The sequence below is a fragment of the Eretmochelys imbricata genome, chromosome 2 (assembly GCF_965152235.1).
Source record: "Eretmochelys imbricata isolate rEreImb1 chromosome 2, rEreImb1.hap1, whole genome shotgun sequence".
NCBI classification, from domain to species: Eukaryota; Metazoa; Chordata; order Testudines; family Cheloniidae; genus Eretmochelys; species Eretmochelys imbricata.
The window spans coordinates 45711508-45733684 of NC_135573.1; the positions used below are offsets into that span (position 1 = coordinate 45711508).

At 41.3% G+C, this 22177-nt stretch overlaps 1 protein-coding gene across 1 annotated transcript in view; it reads right to left on the reverse strand.

Moving 5' to 3' along the window:
- The window catches only part of NECAB1 (N-terminal EF-hand calcium binding protein 1), a 119353-nt gene that overhangs the window by 21275 nt on the left and 75901 nt on the right, over positions 1–22177 (reverse strand). Inside the window, exon 6 of the mRNA XM_077808932.1 lies at positions 2471–2607. Within this exon, the coding sequence (XP_077665058.1) occupies positions 2471–2607 (137 nt within the window). The remainder of the gene's footprint in view (positions 1–2470; positions 2608–22177) is intronic.

Consider the following 22177-nt stretch of genomic DNA (forward strand, 5'->3'; position numbering starts at 1 on the left):
CCCCTGTCATCCACTCCCTGCATCTGGCAGTCAGAGCTAGGGATGCCCAGAACATGGGGGTTGCATCCTTGACATCTTGGCTAATAGCCATTGATGGACCTATCCTTCAGGAACTTATCTGAATCTTTGTTGATTCCTGTTTAAGATATGACCTTCATAACATACCCTGGCAATGAGTTCCATAGGTACTGTATGAAGTACTTCCTTTTGTTTGTTTTAAACCTGCTGCCTGTTGATTTCATTGAGTGACCCCTGGTTCTTGTGTTAGGTGAAGGGGTAAATGACACTTCCTAATTCACTTTCTCCCTGTGGCCTGCACCGCTTCTCGCAGCTCCCATTGGCTGGGAACAGCAAACCGGGGCCACTGAGAGCAGCAGGCGGCCGTGCCTGTGGATAGTCAATATAAACACTGTCTCATGGCCCGCCAGTGGATTACCCTGATGGGCCGCAGGTTGCCCACCACTGCTATGGGGCATTTAGGAACAGCTATATCTAGAGTCCTAGACAAAAGATCCACCAAATATTGACAGAGATGGGAGTTGGTAACAAAATACTCTCGTTTAGACCCACTGGAAACCTATTTGGTGCTATCAGTGACTTTGGGAAAGCCAATAGCACAGGTGGACCTCAGTGGAAAAGTGTCCCAAATTCAAACTGAAAATAGCTTCATAAAATCACTTCGCTTATATTTTGATGTAAAGATATGGAAGTGAAAGGATAACTGTGATTCAAAACTAAACAAGATATCCAGGTCACTCTATTGTTCCTTTATGGTCTTAAACTTTTCTTCTTTGAAGATTTTGCTGTTTGTTTTTACATCATAAATATCAAGCCATCCCATACCCCCTTTCCTTCTCTTAGTCTTAGACTATGTAAAAATCAGCATTCCCAACCCCCTTAGTTGCTCTGGGAAAGAGATCTGCAGTGCAGGTCAATATCCCTCTGTCACATTATTATTCAGGTGTCAGCAATCCCAGGATCCAACAGCAAAGCAAAGGAAACAAGGACCTGGCATTTCTAATATAAAAACATCAAGAGAAAACACATTTTAAAACATTTTAAATTTTGAAACAGTCTTTATCCGTCATAAAGCAGCATTAAGTGGCAAAACCAGCAATTTGCTTTGCCATTCAACTTGAAAGGTTACCAAGAATATTCTGGGTAGCACTTTAGGACTAGCTGAGAAATGGATTCAGACACAGGTATAGTAACACAGTGATTGGGGAGAGCAAAGGAAAAACTAGAGAGAAAACCCCCGAATATATTTTCAAATACAATGCGCTGCTTTAATGCCTGATTCTTCAAACCTTATGCATGTGGGTGGTGACACTGAATTCACTGGAACTACTCACACGAGTAAAGACTGCTCATGTGAGTAAAAGTTTACAGGATTGTGCCTTTAACATCTCAGACCCTGAGTCTGCAAACACACATGTATGTGTAAGTATGCATTGGGGCTAAGTTAAAACAAAATCTGTGCTTATTGGGAAAGTACACATTTGTAGTAGATGTTAAAATAAAAAACAAAAAAACAAGCTTAGATGTAGCCTAAACTCAGCTGATCTTGATGTATACTGGGGCTAGGCAACCATCTATACTTGCATAAACAACCATAGGCAGTGTGTAATGTTGTTGATAGTAATAGGGCTTCAGAATAGGTAAATTTTGAAGGTCTAGTTACATGCAAAAATGTGGCTGCCCACTAGTTGAGGAGTGCATGAAAAAGGAACCCTATAACAACAATAATCTGAGCACTACACTGGATCCCAGTAAGTTTCCAAGGGGAGTTCAAGGTGCTGGGTTTTTTCTTGGTCTGCCAGAGACCAGATTTGTTAACTTTCTGGGCACTCTGCAAAGTGCATCTTTTGTCACAGGCATTTAGGGAAGTTAGGGAAACTTGTACGTGGAGGGGCTAGGGATGATTTAGGTAGGGTCTCATGTTGTGATTGGGTAGAGTAGCCTTAGTTCTTATGAGAGAGTCTATTAATAGGAAGACTTGTATTTGGAAAGATTACTGAACTAAAGTTTTGTACTGACAATGTTAGATTTCTTATAGTGTGTTTTATGTTTTGGGAGGCTCCAAAGAAATGAAATAAAATAAATTAAGCAAAATAAGCATCCCAAGTAGCAACAAAATGTCTGCACTCTCATAGATGAGGCAGTGAACCCACATGTTATCAGAGGATCAGAGCGTTAGAACCGGATCCTGCACTCCTACCTCTGGCAAAATTCCCATTGACATCTGACTACGGAGTGCAAGATTTGTCCTTTAGTGTCCCATTTATTCCCTAAGACATCAAAATAAAATGCAAAATAGTCTTTGCAAATTCAGGGTATGTTAAGTGCATCTCACTGGGATATTTTTAGATCCACATATGATCTTAGATACAGTACTTTTATTTCTAATGTCAGTTAACCCCTAGTTCCAGCCCCCTGACATACACCCAACTGGGGAAAACATTTAGTTTACCTTTCTTGACGAGTTTGCTCCTCTGTGGTTTCCATGGCACAATCCAGGGAGTTCTGGAGAGACTGCAGCTGATTCAATGTTTCTTTCAGTAAGAAACGAGTCACAAACTGTTCCAAGTTAGAGGCCTTTTGATAGTCCTAAAAATTACGCACAATATTGGGGAGAATTAGTTTAATAAATTAGAAATATGAGAGAGTGAAAAACCATTCTTAATCCAAAACAGGAGGTGCAGCTCTCCAAGAAAGCTTTAGCAGGCAGAAAGTAAAACTGACAAAAGTGTTCCAAGTGGGCAGGCAACATTTTGATTTTCCTGATGGAAAAATCAAAAATTTTCAGCAAAATGAAAATTTCCCCTTGGAAAATTTTGGTTTTGAAAAAAGAATGTTTGTCATTTGAAAGTCAGTCTGATGAAAAATTTGCAACCAGCTCCAAGCTTAATATGAATGTAAATTCCACAGAGTCTCAAGGTAGCATATGCCCTTAGAGATTACAAAAGGATCCTTGGGGCAGACTCACTGTGCAAAGTACCATTGCAGGAATAGGGCTTACATTTGCCCCAGTAAAGAGCTGAAAGCTCATCTTTTTGAGAATAATTTTGCAATCTGTGCAGCAAATTAATGGTGGAAATTACTATAGAATAATGGTCTTCCATTAAAACAACAGGTTACAGTTTTGTAACATATTCAAATAAATGTATGGGTATTGAGGCATGCAAGTTTGAGTTGTGTGGCTTGCCCCATAACCTCAGCCGTGCAGAACACAATGCCATCCACAGCCTCAGAAAAAACTCTGACATCATAACCAAAAAGGCTGACAAAGGAGGTGTTGTCGTCATCATGAATAGGTCGGAATATGAACAAGAGACTGCTAGGCAGCTCTCCAACACCACTTTCTACAAGCCATTACCCTCTGATCCCACTGAGGGTTACCAAAAGAAACTACACCATCTGCTCAAGAAACTCCCTGAAAAAGCACAAGAACAAATCCGCACAGACACACCCCTAGAACCCCGACCAGGTGTATTCTATCTGCTACCCAAAATCCATAAACCTGGAAATCCTGGATGCCCCATCATCTCAGGCACTGAATCATAGAATCATAGAATATCAGGGTTGGAAGGGACCTCAGGAGGTCATCTAGTCCAACCCCCTGCTCAAAGCAGGACCAATCCCCAATTAAATCATCCCAGCCAGGGCATTGTCAAGCCTGACCTTAAAAACTTCTAAGGGAGGAGATTCTACCACCTCCCTAGGTAATGCATTCCAGTGTTTCACCACCCTCCTAGTGAAAAAGTTTTTCCTAATATCCAACTTAAACCTCCCCCACTGCAACTTGAGATCATTACTCCTTGTCCTGTCCTCTTCTACCACTGAGAATAGTCTAGAACCATCCTCTCTGGAACCACCTCTCAGGTAGTTGAAAGCAGCTATCAAATCCCCCCTCATTCTTCTCTTCTGCAGACTAAACAATCCCAGTTCCCTCAGCCTCTCCTCATAAGTCATGTGTTCCAGACCCCTAATCATTTTTGTTGCCCTTCGCTGGACTCTTTCCAATTTATCCGCATCCTTCTTGTAGTGTGGGGCCCAAAACTGGACACAGTACTCCAGATGAGGCCTCACCAATGTCGAATAGAGGGGGACGATCACGTCCCTCGATCTGCTCGCTATGCCCCTACTTATACATCCCAAAATGCCATTGGCCTTCTTGGCAACAAGGGCACACTGCTGACTCATATCCAGCTTCTCGTCCACTGTCACCCCTAGGTCCTTTTCCGCAGAACTGCTGCCTAGCCATTCGATCCCTAGTCTGTAGCTGTGCATTGGGTTCTTCCGTCCTAAGTGCAGGACCCTGCACTTATCCTTATTGAACCTCATCAGATTTCTTTTGGCCCAATCTTCCAATTTGTCTAGGTCCCTCTGTATTCTATCCCTGCCCTCCAGCGTATCTACCACTCCTCCCAGTTTAGTATCATCCGCAAATTTGCTGAGAGTGCAATCACACCATCCTCCAGATCATTTATGAAGATATTGAACAAAACCGGCCCCAGGACCGACCCCTGGGGCACTCCACTTGACACCGGCTGCCAACTAGACATGGAGCCATTGATCACTACCCGTTGAGCCCGACAATCTAGCCAACTTTCTACCCACCTTATAGTGCATTCATCCAGCCCATACTTCTTTAACTTGCTGACAAGAATACTGTGGGAGACCGTCAAAAGCTTTGCTAAAGTCAAGAAACAATACATCCACTACTTTCCCTTCATCCACAGAACCAGTAATCTCATCATAGAAGGCGATTAGATTAGTCAGGCATGACCTTCCCTTGGTGAATCCATGCTGACTGTTCCTGATCACTTTCCTCTCATGTAAGTGCTTCAGGATTGATTCTTTGAGGACCTGCTCCATGATTTTTCCGGGGACTGAGGTGAGGCTGACTGGCCTGTAGTTCCCAGGATCCTCCTTCTTCCCTTTTTTAAAGATTGGCACTACATTAGCCTTTTTCCAATCATCTGGGACTTCCCCTGTTCGCCACGAATTTTCAAAGATAATTGCTCCAACCCCTCAGGCAGAACAAACACCTACAAGATCTCTATCAAGCATTCTTACACTACAGTTCCCACCTGCTGAAGTGAAGAAACAGATTGACAGAGCCAGAAGGGTACCCAGAAGTTACCTACTACAGGACAGGCCCGACAAAGAAAATAACAGAACGCCTCTAGCCATCACCTTCAGCCCCCAACTAAAACCTTTCCAACGCATCATCAAGGATCTACAACCTATCCTGAAGGACGACCCATCACTCTCACAGATCTTGGGAGACACGCCAGTCCCTGCTTACAGACAGCCCCCCAACCTGAAGCAAATATTCACCAGCAACCACACACCACACAACAAAACCACTAACCCAGGAACCTATCCTTGCAACAAAGCCCGTTGCCAACTGTGCCCACATATCTATTCAGGGGACACCATCATAGGGCCTAATCACATCAGCCACGCTATCAGAGGCTCATTCAGCTGCACATCTACCAATGTGATATATGCCATCATGTGCCAGCAATGCCCCTCTGCCATGTACATTGGCCAAACTGAACAGTCTCTACATAAAAGATTAAATGGACAGAAATAAGACATCAAGAATTATAACATTCAAAAACCAGTTGGAGAACACTTCAATCTCTTTGATCACTCGATTACAGACCTAAAAGTGGCAATTCTTCAACAAAAAAACTTCAAAAACAGACTCCAATGAAAGACTACTGAATTGGAATTAATTTGCAAACTGGATACAATTAACTTAGGGTTGAATAAAGACTGGGAGTGGATGGATCATTACACAAAGTAAAACTATTTCCCCATGTTTATTTCTCTTCCCCTCCCTCCCCCCCATCCCTCACACATTCTTGTCAACTGCTGGAAATGGCCCACCTTGATTATCACTACAAAAGGTTTTTTTCCCCCGCTCTCCTGCTGGTAATAGCTCACCTTACCTGATTACTCTTGTTACAGTGTGTATGGTAACACCCATTGTTTCATGTTCTCTGTGTATATAAATCTCCACACTGTGTTTTCCACTGCATGTATCTGATGAAGTGAGCTGTAGCTCAGGACAGGTTATGCTCAAATAAATTTGTTAGTCTTTAAGGTGCCACAAGTACTCCTTTTTTTTTTTGCGGCTACAGACTAACACGGCTGTTACTCTGAAACGTGGCTAAGTTATGGATTCATAGATTTATAAGACCAGAAAGAGACCATTTTGATCATCTACTCTGACCTCCTGCATACAACAAGCTATAGAATTTCACCAAGTGGTTCCTGAATGAAATCCATAACTGTTGGTTGAGCTAGAGAATATCTTTTAGTTCTTGATTTTGAAAACTTTTAAGTGATACATCCCGAGGTAAGCTGTTCCAATTGTTAAGTAAAAATTGCATGTTATTTCCAATCTGAATTTGTCTAGTTTCAAATTCCAATAATTGGATCTTATATTTGGGTGCTAGATTTGGGAACCTTCTACAATCAGAAATCATTTTACCATGGAAGTACTTATAAACCATGATCAAGTCACTGCTTAATTTTCTGAATAGTTTTGCTAAGTTTATCTCATTTTTGGCCTGTACCATTTCTAATATTTCTTTTATTCCTGATATATTTTAAATATTCCTTCTTACAGTTATTAACCCTACAAGATGTAGACTTTTCATTGATACCTTTAGCTTCCCTTATCAATTGTCCGCATTTCATAACTTTTAATGTATAGTCATTGGAATCAACTTTCCCTAATTTTTTTTATATGTTGGGTTTTTTAAAATCAATTAATTGTCTCTTAACCAGGAAGTTCATTTAACTGAAGCAGCCTTTTCTTGTGATTGCAGAATTGCAATTTTTCAAGTATCTAATAAAATATCTTTAAGCAACTTCCAATGAAATCTTCATAAACCTCTTTTGAAATGAAGGGCTAAGGACTCTGTTCTGTCTTTTGCTGCCTGTTTGCACTTATTTTCAGCACAGTGCACATTGTTAATATTTCTGTTCAATATTTGCATTTTATTTTAGTAAAATTTTTGTATCATGGATACAGAGTAAAGATAAAACAGCCCCCAAAAGTGTCATCTTAGCAGCAAAACAAAATAAGCCTCAAAACCACAAAGGTCAATAAGAAATGAGAACTTTGAAAATATTACTTTCTACAAAATGTCCCTATATTTAGGATATACTCACAAATCAACATGGCCCTACGTTAAAATAATTTCCATGCAAAGTATCTTCTAAAATCTACATCTTATATCTCTTTGGGAATACGCACAAGTGATTCACAAGGTAAAATATATATATTATGTATATGCAATAAACAAAGCACAGAACAGAAATGAATGCAATAATCATGGAAAAAAGAAGATATAATTTCTAAAACATTAATTTGTAATGTTCCTTGAGTACTGAAGCCATGATTATACAATATACGGGTGCAGCTGTTTTCATCTGTCTTTCATTTGTCTTCATCTGAACCAACTTGTATTAAGCTCAGACACTCTGCTTCCTTCCCCAGACGTGAAAAAGGGGCTCCTTGTAGCTTGAAAGCTTGTACTTTCCAAAAACACAAGTTGGTCCAATAAAAGATATTACCTCATCTACCTTGTGTCTTTCATCTTCAAAATTCTTTACAAATGTATTTAATTCTCAAAGCAGCCCTGTGAAAGGAGGGAGATATAATTGTTTCCATTGTACAGAAAGTGAATTTAGGTGACGTCCTTAAAACCAATGAGGGAGTAACTATCAGAATTGAGATTAAAAACAAGATTTCTTGGGGTGAATCCCTACCCCAAATCTAGTTTCTTTTAGATGTGTAAAAAGGCTGGAGAGGCAAATAAGCTTAAGTTTGTGAGGCATCTGGTTTTTGACCAGAATGTCTGGTCAAAAAGGGACCCCGGTGGCTCTGGTCAGCACTGCCGACCGGGCCATTAAAAGTCCAGTTGATGGTGCTGCAGGGCTAAGGCAGGCTAGTCCTGTCTCCGCGCTTCACCCCAGAAGCGGCCAGCAGGTCTGGCTCCTAGGCAGGGGAGAAGGAGGCTCCACGTGCTGCCCCCCGCCCCGAGCACCTGCTCCGCACTCCCTTTGGCCAGGAACTGTGGCCAATGGGACCTGTGGGGGTGGTGCCTGTGGGCGAGAGCAGCGCACAGAGCCTCCTGGCCTTCCTGCCTAGGAGCAGACCTGCTGGTCGCTTCCAGGGCACAGTGTGGAGACAGGACAGGCAGGGAGCCTGTCTTAGCCCTGCTGACAAGGAGCCACCTGAGGTAAGCACACGCTCCAGCCTCAAGTCCCAACCCCCTGCCCCAGCCCTGAGTCCCCCCAAGCTGGAGCCCCTTCCTGCACCCCAAACCCCTCATCCCTAGCCCCAACCCCCAGCCAGAGACTTCATCTTTCCTGCACCTTAACACCCTGCCCCAGCCTAGAACCCGCTCCCACATCCTTAACCCCTCATCCACAGTCCGACCCCATAGCTTATACCCCCAGCTGGAGCCCTGACCCCCTCCTGCACACCAACCCCCTGCCTCAACCCACAGCCCCCTTCCACACTCTGAATCCCCTGGCTCCACCCGTCAGCCTGGAGCCCCCTCCTGCACTCCAAGCCCCTCATCCCTGGCCCCACCCCAGAGTCCGCAACCCAGCCCAGATCCCATACCCCCCTTCCCAGCTCCAACCCTCTGCCTCCCTCTGCACCATCCCCCAGCCTGGAGCTCCCTCCTGTACCCCAAACCCCACTTTCCCAGCCCCACCCTAGAGCCCACACACCCAGCCCAGAGCTGTACCCCCTTCCATACCCCAACCCCCTGCCTCAACCTTCAGCCCCCATCCTGCACCCCAAACTTCTCATCCCCAGCCCCACCTCAGATCCTGCACCCCCAGCTGGAGCCCTCACCCCCTCCTCCAGCCTGGAGCCCCCTCCTGCACCCTGAAGCCCTCATTTCTGTCCCCACCCCAGAGCCCACACCCCCGGTTAGAGCCCTCACCCCCTTCCACACCCCAACCCCCTGCCCCAGCCCAGTGAAAGTGAGTGAGGGTGGGGGAGAGCAAGCTACTGAGGGAGGGGAAATGTAGTGAGCAGGGGCAAGGACTCAGGGAAGGGGTGGGGTGGGACCTCGGGGGAGGAGGGGGGGCTGGGGTGTTCGGTTTTGTGTGATTAGCAAATTGGCAACCCTAAATAAGCTCCATATCCATTCTGGGGAGTATTTCTCTGGTGTAGGCACTGTGGGCGACAGCTCTAAGGCTGTCTTCTGAGGACACAGGGGGTATGTTAGGGTGGGGCTGCAAGTGAGAATGGTATATTGGGGTAAAAGATTCCAGGCAGCACTGCAGCTGATAGGGCAGCCCAGGGAGGTTGCCATAACTTAGACAGGTCCTTTGTGCTGTCTAAATTACACTAGAGGCCTCTCCAGCTCCAGGAGCAACCCAGGATTAGAGGGGCACAAAAGCAGCTAAAAACAACCTTTGCTCCCTATTCCTTGGGCTGCAAAGTGTGCTTTTCTCTTAGAATCTAACAGCCCAGAATCTAACCCCAGGTTTCTAGGTCTGTGCTTAGATTTCTAGACCATGCCACTTCTTACCCGAATTAATAACCCTAATACAAGTCCCTCAGGGTTCAACACTGAATTTCATATGTAGGAACCATCGCTTTTCCAAGTGTTTGCCTTCAGTCTTCAGCAATTTTCCACATTAATCATGATAAGCACTCAAACAGCAGACTTCCTTTACTAAAACCAGACTGCAGTATGGGACTGTGTACAATACTAGGGGGCTCCCTTTTGCCTTCTATGCACATGTTTAACTCCCACTAATTCATTAAAAATGAATTGTTTTCTTTGCAGCAATGACTGCACTACAGCGATATCTCTTAAGTGTAAAAAGGCCAGGGTACTGCAGGCAGTTGTGGTGGTGAATATTGAGTTTTTATTCCCATTCACTGTCCATCGGAAGAAGCCATTGTGATTTTCATGTGTACTCATTTCAGAGTTATGTGAAATGTGAGCAATAGCTAGTTACATTCTGAGGTGTTCTCTCAATTGAAAGTTGGTTTTTCAAGATTAAACTTGGCATCATATTTTAGCAGAGCTATATGGTTTCTTTGTATAATGAATTTTGAATATGTTTATGTGTTTAAAAGTCCTCAATCCTACTCTCTTTTCCCCCAGGTGATCCTAGAAGTCTGACGATTAGAGCATCTATTCTTCAACCAAAAGGTGTTATTGGTAATGGTCCTGAAAGTGTCAATTTGCCTCAGCAACCTGGGACTATCTGTACCATTAAAGTAGGCTCTGAAGTTATTCACATGTTATTTAGACACTGATTATATTGTTTTCTCCAGAGAAGACAAGTGGTTTCAATTTTTGTGTATATTCTACAATTCAGCTCTTTCATCAATTCAAGGCTATAAAAAAAATCTACTGTACCTTATTTCATAGTTATGGTGCTGTAATTTGTATGGCAGCCTGTTTGAAAAAAATTGCAATAATTTGAGATTACTAGGGCCAAACTGCAAATTTCAGAGCATGTGAGCTGAATTCTGTCCCTTCTGCAGCATCATTTACTGTTTCCAATTAGCTGCATCTGGCAACAGAGCATGAGTGAATCATAGAATATCAGGGTTGGAATAGACCTCAGGAGGTAATCTAGTCCAACCCACTACTCAAAAGCAGGACCAATCCCCAATTTTTGCCCTAGATCCCTAAATAGCCACCTCAAGGATTGAGCTCACAACCCTGGGTTCAGCATGCTCAAACCACTGAGCTATCCCTCCCCTGAAACAAAGGGCCTGATTATGTTTGCAAAACCTTTACTGTTGTAGCTGCTAGAACAGTTAAACAACAAATTCAGCCAATTTAAACACATTTTATTAAAAAACAATGGCCCCAATTCTGCAAGCTGTTCTAGCTGGTGGGCCCCTCTTGGGAGCCTCACTGACTTCCATGGGACTCCACAGTGTGGAGCTCATTGTAGGATTGGGGCCTATATATATGGAATATTGAACAGCTGCCACTCTACCTTTTCACTGAAAACTGAGTTAGAGGTCCGACAGAGCCACAGACTGCTGCTGAAATGGCAGATTGCCATTAAAACTCTCAGGGCTAGATTCACAAAAGGACTTAGGCACCTAACTACCATTTTAGGTAATTAAATCCCAGAATCAGGCCACACTAGGATTCACAAAATCCCCATTCAGGTGCTACCAAAACCTGTAGGTACCTAAACTCGCTCCATATGTAAATATTTGCCGTAAAAGTTCCCTAGGTGCCTATGTTTCTGAGCATGTTCACTACAGCCCCATGCCAGACAGCCAAGCCCTAGCATGATGCATGAACTGGGAGAAGACAGGTGTTCCTCCACCTAACTCTCCTACGGGGCTTGATCTGATAAGTGTGGTCTGAGCTTGCCTACCCAAATGTGTCCTTCTACGTGTGCTTGCTCAGAATGGCTGGTGAGAGCAAACTGCCTCATAATTTTTAGCCCAGTGGTTAGAGTACTCATCTGAGATATGGGCAAGCCCATTCCACAGTCCCCCAGCTGAGGGGATTTGAACAGACTAACCTCTAGACTATGGGGCATTTTGTTGTAGGGTTCCTTCTGCCTCTCCTGTTGAGGCTAAATAATTTTTGAAAATATAATTAGAGCAGGGGGAGGCTGAATCATAGGTTTCCCCCCTGAATGCACTAATCACCAGGCTACAGAGTCATTGTCTTTCCTCCTCCCCCGCACTCAATAATTTCATTATTTATCCACAGTGGAACAGCTTCACCAGGAGAGACTGAGAGAGCCTCATGTCAGACTATACCTTAGCCTAGTCAGTAGGGCACTACTACCCTGTTCAAATCCTTTTCCCTCATTGGTGGGTAGGGGCTTGAATCAGGGACCTTCCACATCCCAGGCGAGTACCCTAACCACTGAGCTAAAAGTTACAAGGGAGGCCCTCTTCTCCACAGTTCCTTGCAGATGCAGCCTCGGTGCCTAATTCCAGCAGAGGGTTTGCAGCTGAGAATCATGAGCTGAGGGAGGTACCTCCCAGCTGGCTGGACATAGGTGCCTATCTCTGAGAAAGTGGCGGGGCTTAGGACACACCCATCACCTTAGCTAGTTTAGGCAGCTCTCTGTCTAGCATGCTGGTCTTTGTGAATCATAGTCTAAGGAGCCTTTCTTTCCCCATTCATTGTATAGGGAGCCTAGGTACCTAACTCAGGCTTTGGGAATCCCAGTGATTTTTTTAGGTTTCTACAGGTTAGGGGTGCTGATGCTCAGTGTTGGTATGCCTAAATTTCTTTGTGAATATAGCCCTCACATCCCATCCCCTTCCCTCAGCTTTCCTGTATTTCATATCCACAGGGACCCTTATTATCTTTGTCCTCCACATCAACATTTCCCCTCCTATGCATTTATTATTGACATAGTATCAAGTCATAGGATGTGTGGTGGTCTTTCAGCTGGTTGTTAATAATGCTAGCTCTATGCCTGTATGTTGTAATGCTTCATGCTCCACTTTGAAGATGCCATGGCCTTGTATTGGGGTTTATTTTGATATCAAAAAGATCTTGGTGAAATCAACTATATGTGTTTAAAACAGAAAGCTTCCTTTGAAACAAAGCAGAATCTGCAATGATTTAAATAACCGGCCCTTCTGTCACCCTTCATGCATTGAAGTTTTCCCATGGGGATGCATTATAAAATCTGTTGACTCATAAAAGGAGTTCTTAAAATAACATTCGACTTCTGAATTTCAGTAAAGAATTCTCAAAGTTAAAAACATACTATAAATATGATATATAATTATCATTTAAAAAAAATAATTGGAGCGGGGGGACTGGATCCTTGGTTTCCCCCTTGAATATGCTAATCACCAGGCTACTGAGTCATTGTCTCTTCCCCTCCCCCCACTCAATAATTTCATTATTTATCAACAGTGGAACAGTTTAACTATATGTATAACATGTGCATGTGCACTTTTTTCCAAAATGAGGGATTTGTAATTTAATGTAACAAAGTATACTCCGGGAAAATAATCTTACGTTAAGAGTTCTGGGTCACACCCTCTGCTTCTGTAAATTTGTGTAACTCAACAGACTTTTGTGATGCTATGCCTAGTCCCCGTAGCTGTAGACCTGGCCCTAAATATGAATAATCTATGTACAGATTTGTTTTGAAAGGATCAGTATGCTTTATTAGAACTTCAATCCTTTGAACTGCTACCCTTTATTTTTACAAAGGATAATTATACCTTTATTTAAGCATTTTCTCCCCACATTGTTATATGTTTGTGCCACATTATGGCCCCAAGTCAGAAAGATAATAAGCACGTGTCTATTATGAGTTTATGAGTAGTCCTTTTTAAGTCACTCTTTTCAATTCTCAGTTATGCCCAGGCCTCATTATACCAAGTTGTGCAGCATAAAGGATCCATAAAGAAAACTACACCTGCACTCACTTTAAGGTCCCTTTATGCTGTCAGGTGTTAAGAGACCTCAGCATGACTGAGAATCTGGCCTAATGGCCTGTTTCTAAACTCGTGGTTGAAGTGAGGCACAGGCTTCAGCACCTTGAATCAGAACCCTTATTCCTACTTTCAGGAGCTTACAACATAACTACATTCTGAACTTCCAGCTACAGCCTGAAAATGGGCTAGAGACTATGTTGTTACCAGTCTTCCTTTAGCAAATTTTGCTGTACATGTTTTTATAACAAGAAGCTTTTATAAGGTATAAATTGGGGAAGAGGGAAATTTTCAGGTCACTGGGCGTCACCCCAGAAGACACCTGAAGGTAAGTGAGGAGGGCCTGTCAATTTTTTCAGCTTTGAGGACAATTTGTCAAATAACAGTTACTCCTGCTCCAAATGAAAACCTATATTGAAGAAGTACATGATAAAATGTGTGTTTTTAACTCTTCGCTTTGTCTTTTGGTGTGAATTATGGATGGGGTGTCCTCTGGCTATTAAGCCTTGTCTTTGAATTTCCTGGATATTTAATTTATGTATTTTGAGAGTGTGTGTTTGCAATCAGCATGTAAACATCTTTTACAGTTGTTTGACCTTTAAACTTAGATAGAAATGATTCATTTCATATGTTGGATAATAGCTTTGGAAGCATTGCATTCTCAAATATAAACATCTGTGTGATCAAAGATACCTCACATATTGCATGTCAAATATTTTTCTTCACCACCAGGATAGGCTGTTAAGCTAGTTCTTGCACTGTTGGAAGATTTAAACTGTTGAAATCTCAGATGTTAAACCACCCATGAATCATCAGAGTTAATTGTGTAGCTGGGAGCATCAAAGTATCCTATATTTATTTACCATATGTTAAAATTAATCAAGTCTGAGCTCTCTTTCCAATCAAAGTACCTTGTTGTTTTTCAGGTTATATAAAGAAATGTTAATGGGATACATTATCCTGCAGTGTCTTTAGAGCAAGTATCTAAGGCTGACACCAGCCCTGTATAAAACATCTGAAGCAGCCTTTTAAAAGTGGCAGAATTCATTTGTGTAATGCTAAGGCTGATTTCTTCCTCCCTCTAAGTTATCTGACCTCCCCACACTAATTGGCTTAAAGATGTTGTATCTGACAGAGTTAATTTACTTTCCATGAGCTTTGATTCTGTGTGACACATTAGAACAACATGTGCAAATTTATTCAGAATGGACAACTAAATTCAAGCCTACGGCAGAAATCTAGGGTCTGTTTTAAATTATCTTTGATAAATATACTTTGAAAGCTCTGAACAAAACATGGATGGACCTAATAGAGATAACCCTCACTTGTGTTTAGATGCCAGAGCTATTTCACAACAGACAGGTGTTCAATGTATCTTCAAATTCTGAACCACCAGAGAGTAAACATTACAGACGCCTCCATAGAGCTTCCTGTCTGCATCTAGTGAATCTGATTAATCACTGAGCGCAATTAAATCTTCAAAAATATGTTGATGCTTATATTTACTAAGCCATTCTGTAGACTAGAGCTATTGAAATTGAGGTACTACAGCAAAAAAACCTTAATGTTAATGGATACTTGTCAGTTCATGCCGCTGGTTGCTCTTTCTTCTTTGACTCCTTCAGAAACTATCTTCTGTGTCAGTGACTCATTTGGGTTTTTTTAGTCATTTCTACCAGACTGTATTTTCCAGTCCCCACATAGATCACACCTCACTTATTCAGTTTTTGTGCACATACCTATTACAGACCTGTTCCGTTCTTATATTTTCCCCAAGTGCTTAGCATGTTGTTGTTTGTTCTATATTACTCTACTTACTACTTGCTCCAACTCCAGCCAATTTACTATTGCTTAACCCCTTTTTTACTTAGAGCATTCAATACAAACATTTTATACTGTTAGCATTTAACAGTCTCAGTACACCTGAACCCATTCTTGTTTTTCCAAGGCCTGATCCAGAGTTCACAGAAGTTGGTAGGAACCTTTCCATTGACTTCAGTGCACTTTGGAGTAGGCCTCTGTACCTCAACATCTAAGGAATTAAATGGTCCACTCCTTTTACTAAAGGAGTTAATGTGGTTTAGTGGCTAGACTGGGAGCCAGGAGAACCAGGTCTTCTAATCCCAGGTCTGCTTTTGGCTTCACATATGAGGATGGGTAAATTGCATTATCTCTTTGAACCTCAGGAGCTCTCTCTGTAAAAACCCTTTTCAAAGGGTTTTGGAGAGCTGTGGAAGAAGGGTGCTGTAGAAGTAATCAGCATTACTGTTAAGTACTTCATGAAAAAACACCGCCATAGGAATTTAAATCAAGTAGCAAATGAATTATTTTTGACAATGTTTTATAATACTACATCATTAGTTGTTATTTTCTAGGGGAAAACGCTTTCATTTCCATTATAAACTCTGGTGCCAGGTTTCACTAGAAGAGAAAATTCTGAATTAAGGAAGGTTTGTATCAATTTATAAAACATGCATAAGGTAGTGCAAGGTCAGTTGGCAAGAAAAGCATTTAATGCCGTTTAGCATACTACACCCATCAATTAATGATGAGAGCCAGTGATGGTCTTTTTGAGAGAACAAGAAAGATGTTCTGTTTCTTGAATGTGTCAAGAGCGAATTATAATTCCTTAGCATATATGTTACACTGTACAGTAGTTCATTATAGTACAAAGAAAATATGCCTGTGTTAACATACAGTACCAGTGATTGCTTTTATTGGATAAGCGGATCTTAAGTAAATATCATAGAATCATAGAATATCAGGGTTGGAAGGGACCTCAGGAGGTCATCTAGTCCAACCCCCTGCTCAAAGCAGGTCCAAGCCCCAATTTTTGCCCCAGATCCCTAAATGGCCCCCTCAAGGATTGAACTCACAACCCTGGGTTTAGCAGGCCATAATTCCCCACTTCTTTCTGGTCCAAGAAACAGGCCCAATCTTGTGGGGTGCTGAGATTTATCAATTGCCATTAATGCAACTGGAAAAAAAGTTATTTTATAGCCTTCGCTACGGAATGGCTGCTCTTGCTCTTTAAAACTCAGTAGTTTTGGACTCAGTTCCCTGTACTGGTACAGAAAGTTTCTTCACAGGGAGAGTCAAGAATATATTAACTGAGGCATTTGTAGCAAAATTTGGAGATGTCAGAATGGATTTTATTTGGAGATGTCAGACAGCAGAATTGGTTAGCTGATATGTTAGAGATGGAGTAGATATACTGGTGGAGGAGTGAAGATGTGGCCATGTAATTTATATACATTTCTTATTTGCATTGTCATGGACCAGAGCCCCAGTATGTTAGGTAACATACAAACACAGAACAAAAACAAAGTCCCCGGCCAAAAGAGCTTACAATCTAAGTATAAGAAAACAGAGAGATTGCGACAGACAGACAGGGGTGTACAAGGAAAATGAGAGAATATCAATCAACATAATATACATATAACTTAGAGGCGTGCATGGGAGTGCAGGTACTATTCATACTGGCAGGTAGCCTTGATTATCAAGGAAGCAGATTTTTTTTTGTCAAGGCCTGTATTTTGCATAATTTAATTATTATGGAAGGATACTTTTGTCTCTACAAGAAGAACAAAAAAGGATGAAGCAAAATTAAGTTTATAATCATTGTCTCCACAAAAAAGAGAACTGTGAATATATAAGCTGCATGTTGATGAGAACATTCAGGACATGGAAAGCCCCTTAGAAAATTCATAGCAGGATCTTGTCACTTTCTACAGAAAAATTACATCTAATGATAGAGTGTTTTGCTTCTCTTTGCAATGGACTCAAGTGGTCTTTGTGTTATAATTATTGCACAGAAATCTTTTGATCTTGCTCAGTGATTGCTCCATCAATTTCTGTCCCTATTTCTTCAGTAAAAACTTTACTCCTGGCCAGAAACAAACAATGATTTGCTGGCTGTGTAGCAGTAGGTGAAGCAGGTAGAAATAGCTTACTTGTAATGTGTAACTTATTCCATTCAGGGGCTAATTACCTGATAATGTTCTGCTTCTGTTCATATTGTATACACTTTGCCAAAGTCATTTTATTCATAACTTTTTATGTTAATCTGAACAGATAACTAAATTGTGTGGTATGCTAAGAATTGATTAAAACTGTGTGTGTGTGTGTGAGAGAGAGAGAGAGAGAGATCCTTTGCCCGTATAAATCAGTGAAGTTAATTGACTTTCAGTGGAGCTATGCCAATTTCTCTGCCCTACAGATCCTGGGTTTTAAGATACTTGTCTATCTAAAGAATTTTGAGCAATGAGTGTTTCAGGGAAGATGTGGGGATGTCCTTTATATAGTATCTGAGGAATTACAACCTTCAAATTTTTAATTAGAATAAGTTTTTGCACCATTTCCATTCTTGTTACAAAGATTGTCCCAATACTTTATAGACCCGGTGTAGTATCATTTGCATCCATGTGCTAAAAAGTTGGAATGAACATTCCGATGTTTTCATTCTGATGACAAAACAAAGAATGGTTTCAGCAGTTTCCACGGTATGCATCTGATGAAGTGAGCTGTAGCTCACGAAAGCTCATGCTCAAATAAATTGGTTAGTCTCTAAGGTGCCACAAGTACTCCTTTTCTTAAAACAAAGAATGAATCCATTCTTTGAGAGCCAGTGTGGCTCCAGCGCATAGGGCAATGGACTGGGAAATGCTAACTAGGTTTTATTCCTGGCTCCATTAGTGACCTGCAGTGTGACCGTTGACAAGTCTCTTCCCCTGCTGAGCTTCTATTTCCTCTCCCATCCTTTCTGTCTTATCTATTTAGATGTTAAGTTTTTCAGGGCAGGGAATTCTTTTACTCTGTTTATATATTGCCTAGCCTAATGGAACCTTGATGTTGGTTAGGGTGTCTAGGCATGGCCATAATACTACTACTAATAATAATAATAATAAAAATGACCCTATTGAAATGAGAGAAGAAAATGGTTAAAGCCTGATCTATTCTAATGATAACTTTAGAGTCTGATCCTGCTGCGTATGGCTCAATGGCAAGTTTGTCATTAACTTTATTGGGAGTATGATCAGGGCCTACTAATTTACAGTTATCTTATGGTCTGTCTCAAATGCAATATTGCCTGCACTATGTTTGTAAGTTATGATTCTGATTAGAAGTGCTAATAGATGCATAATCTGCCAAACCATCACAATGTGTAACATTTGATCCAACTATCACTTAAAAATTTTAAGTAAATGCTACAAATTCTTGAATTTATTCCAGGTTTCAGAGTAGCAGTCTGTATTCGCAAAAAAAAAAAATAAAGGAGGACTTGTGGCACCTTAGAAACTAACAAATTTATTTGAGCATAAGCTTTCGTGAGCTACAGCTCACTTCATCGGATGCATTCCAGATGGACATCATACCAAAAGGACTGAAGGAAGGAATGCATCCGATGAAGTGAGCTGTAGCTCACGAAAGCTTATGTTCAAATATATTTGTTTGTCTCTAAGGTGCCACAAGTCCTCCTTTTCTTTTTGTGAATTTATTCAGTTTTCTAACAAAATGCAACTGCACGTTTAGCTTTGGCCCAGAGACAACTGGAATGGCAGTATTCTACAATAACAGCACACAATACTGATGTAAGCTATACTGTTTTGGGCCATTATTGGAGGATTCTGACACGTTTTCTTAGGAGTGTCCATCAGAACAACTAAAGTCTATCCAGGGGAGGCGCGTAATGGAGGCTAGGTGGATTTGGGCCCTTGGAAAAATCTTCCCCCGCCTTGGCCCCAGGGCTGGAGGAGCTTTTGCTCCCCACCATGGCCCTGGGGTTACAGCAGGGGCACAGAGCTTTTCCAGTCTTGGGGCCGCAGCTGGGGGAGGGGAGAGGAGCAAGGGGGATCGCAGGGCCTCGGGGGGAGGGGAAGAGGTGGAGTGGGGGTAGATTGGGGGAGGGGAGGGGATGGAATGTGGGAGGGGTTCCAGGCTCGGACCTCCAGCCAGAGTCAAGAGCTCTGCTGTGGTCCTGGCTGAGAACTCAATGGCTGCCAGGGCCGAGCTCTCAGCCACACAGACATACCGCCCCGCCCCAGCTAGGGCCATGTTGGTGCTGGCAGCAGCGAGTGGGGGTGGGGCATCAGCCAGAAGGGGCAGGGCAGGGGCTAGCCTCCCTAAGGGGAAGCTTCACACACCACCCATGAGTCTATCACTGGCTCTTTCATTCTCATTAGTAATACTGAAGTGACTGCTGTGATAGTATCTACAAAATTAATACAGGCATAAAAAGTTCTGTTCGTTTTTCTCTCCAGATAGGTTAGAGGCACGTGACTGCTATTTGCTGCTTTTTGTAATTGCAGGTAGTAGGAGTATGTATAATTCATTGTTCTGACGAGGCATTTGTAGGAGTATAGGTAAAACATCAAAGCTGTAGATGATGTGTTTTGATAGATATTGACAGACGATTGAGTGGATTATGTACCTCATTTTCTGCTAGAAAGCTATTTCTATGCAATTTTAAATTAAAAAGCATTGGTATTTGATTTAATCTGGGATATGATTTTGAAATTTCTGATTGTTAACAAATCTTCTTTTGCCTGCAGCAGAATCTGAGCACTGGCTTCTGTTGGCCCTGCAGTTATAAAACTTAGGCAAAAAGATCAAAACAGTTCCCATGAATTTTCATTATTCATCATGGGGGTAGGAAAGGAGAAATCTATAAAATACACACAAGATGTGCTCTCCTGCTCATTGCTTTGCTCACTATCTCAGCCCTTGGTATTCTTGTTTAGTGTACTGACTTGACTTTCAGTGGCAGTCGTCATGATTATAAATACATTTAACACAAAATAAGCAAGAAAACCTTATGCAGCAAAGTGCCATTGTTTCACACACAGCACTAATGCTATTCGATAAAAACAGTTATTGCATTGCTTGTACATGAGATATTTAGTCATAGAGCTATCTCTGCTTTGTATAGGGAACAATTGGTGACACATTCAGTACTGTCATTAGCATTTCTGTTAGCTTCAGATTCATTTGCCACAAATAGCTGATAAGTAGTTCAGTATATGGTTTTATGAAAATAGAATCCAGATTCCAGTTTAAACTAATGGGAGTTTTGCATGGTTAAAGACTGGGAAATTTGGCCCAAGGTATCCATGGCCTAAAGAAAAAGCTTTTAATTAGGCTCTTCTCCTGAATTTACTATCACTCTTTACTTAATGTTTTAGGATGACTTTAGCTGGAGAAAGTGTGGTATGGCAGACCACTGCATGTGGAGGTGGGAACCTTACTCAAGAGAGTAACAGCTGTGTTGATTGGGGATTAGTGACATGTAAAGTCACTAATATGATATTTTGACTTTATTTCTTGATGATCTCAGTGTATTTCTTAGATCTCGCAACTTGAGTGGGTCAAAATTTTTCCTTTAAAACCTTCCTTTGAAAAATTGGGGTTTTGACTAACTGCTATGGTAATACAAATAAAAATAAACAAATTTTCATGGAGTGTCTACTTTCCTTGAAAACTTTCTATTTTTCAATGGAAAACCTGAACACTGAAAGTTTCAGGCCAAAAACTGATGATAGATTTTTTTTTTTAATTTATTTTTTGGCCAAACAATGATAATTATTAGGGCTTTTAGTTTTTTTGATGAAATATTAGTTTTCTGCAGGAAATCCCCGCCACCTCCCCCCCCCCCAACAGCTCTACTGTGAACACAGTAATACAGATGGGTATGTTTGAGACTGACATTAGAGTTGGGTGAAATGCTTTGTGTGAAAAGTATAGGCAGCAGCTGAAATAAATTTGTCTGTTTTTGAATTAAAAATTCATGAAATTGTGGAACAACTGCGAGAGATATTGTTTAGAATAAAAAAGTTGAGCAAATTTTGACCAGGAGGATTAGGGTGAGTTTTCAAGAAGTGTTTAGAAAAGAATGGAGAGGAAGAAGGTGGCTGTAAAATAAGGATACTATTACTGTACCTACTGACATACATATATATAGGTTTGTGAGGCTTTCATTTTTATCAGTAAGTGTCTGTAAATGTCACTGTCACCATTCACACACAAACCAATGGAAATATTTTTTCATTGCCAATTTGTAAATTTCAATTATCAGCAAAGTATGAAAAAGCTGCTTGATAATTTAGTTTGATTTAAGGATATTTACTTTTTATATTTTGATATGTGATGTTGACAGTTTGTGTTTCAATGGTTAAAAATCTTTAACTTTTTGAATCTCAGTGTCTGTCACTGAATAATTGTCTAGTTCCCCCATGATTTTGCCAACTAACTATGAAAATTTTAATCAATAAAAATCTAAAAAATGCTGAAATATAAACACTGATATTATCCATCAAAATTATATATAAAATAATCAAGTTCTCCCAATACATATAGTTGTAGATATCTTAAATCTGGTATGTTTTCCTATCTGTGTATCTAACATACTTTGAGACACCACAGTGATCAGGGTCACCGTGGTATCTCAGTGCCTCACAATCTTTAATGTGTTCATTCTCACAACACCCCTTCATGGTAGGGAAATACAATTATCCCCATTTTACAGATGGGGCCTTGGGGCACAAAGAGGTTAAGTGACTTGCCCAAGGTCATATAGGAATTCTGTATTAGAGCAAGGAATTGAACCCAGTTTTTCTGAGTCTTAAGCTAGTGGCCTAACCACTGGACCATACTTCCTTTTTTCTAGGATAAAAGTCATTAGCTCTGTTAAACAGCTAGCCTTTCTGTGTTTGTTTTTTCTAAGTGTTTTGCCTG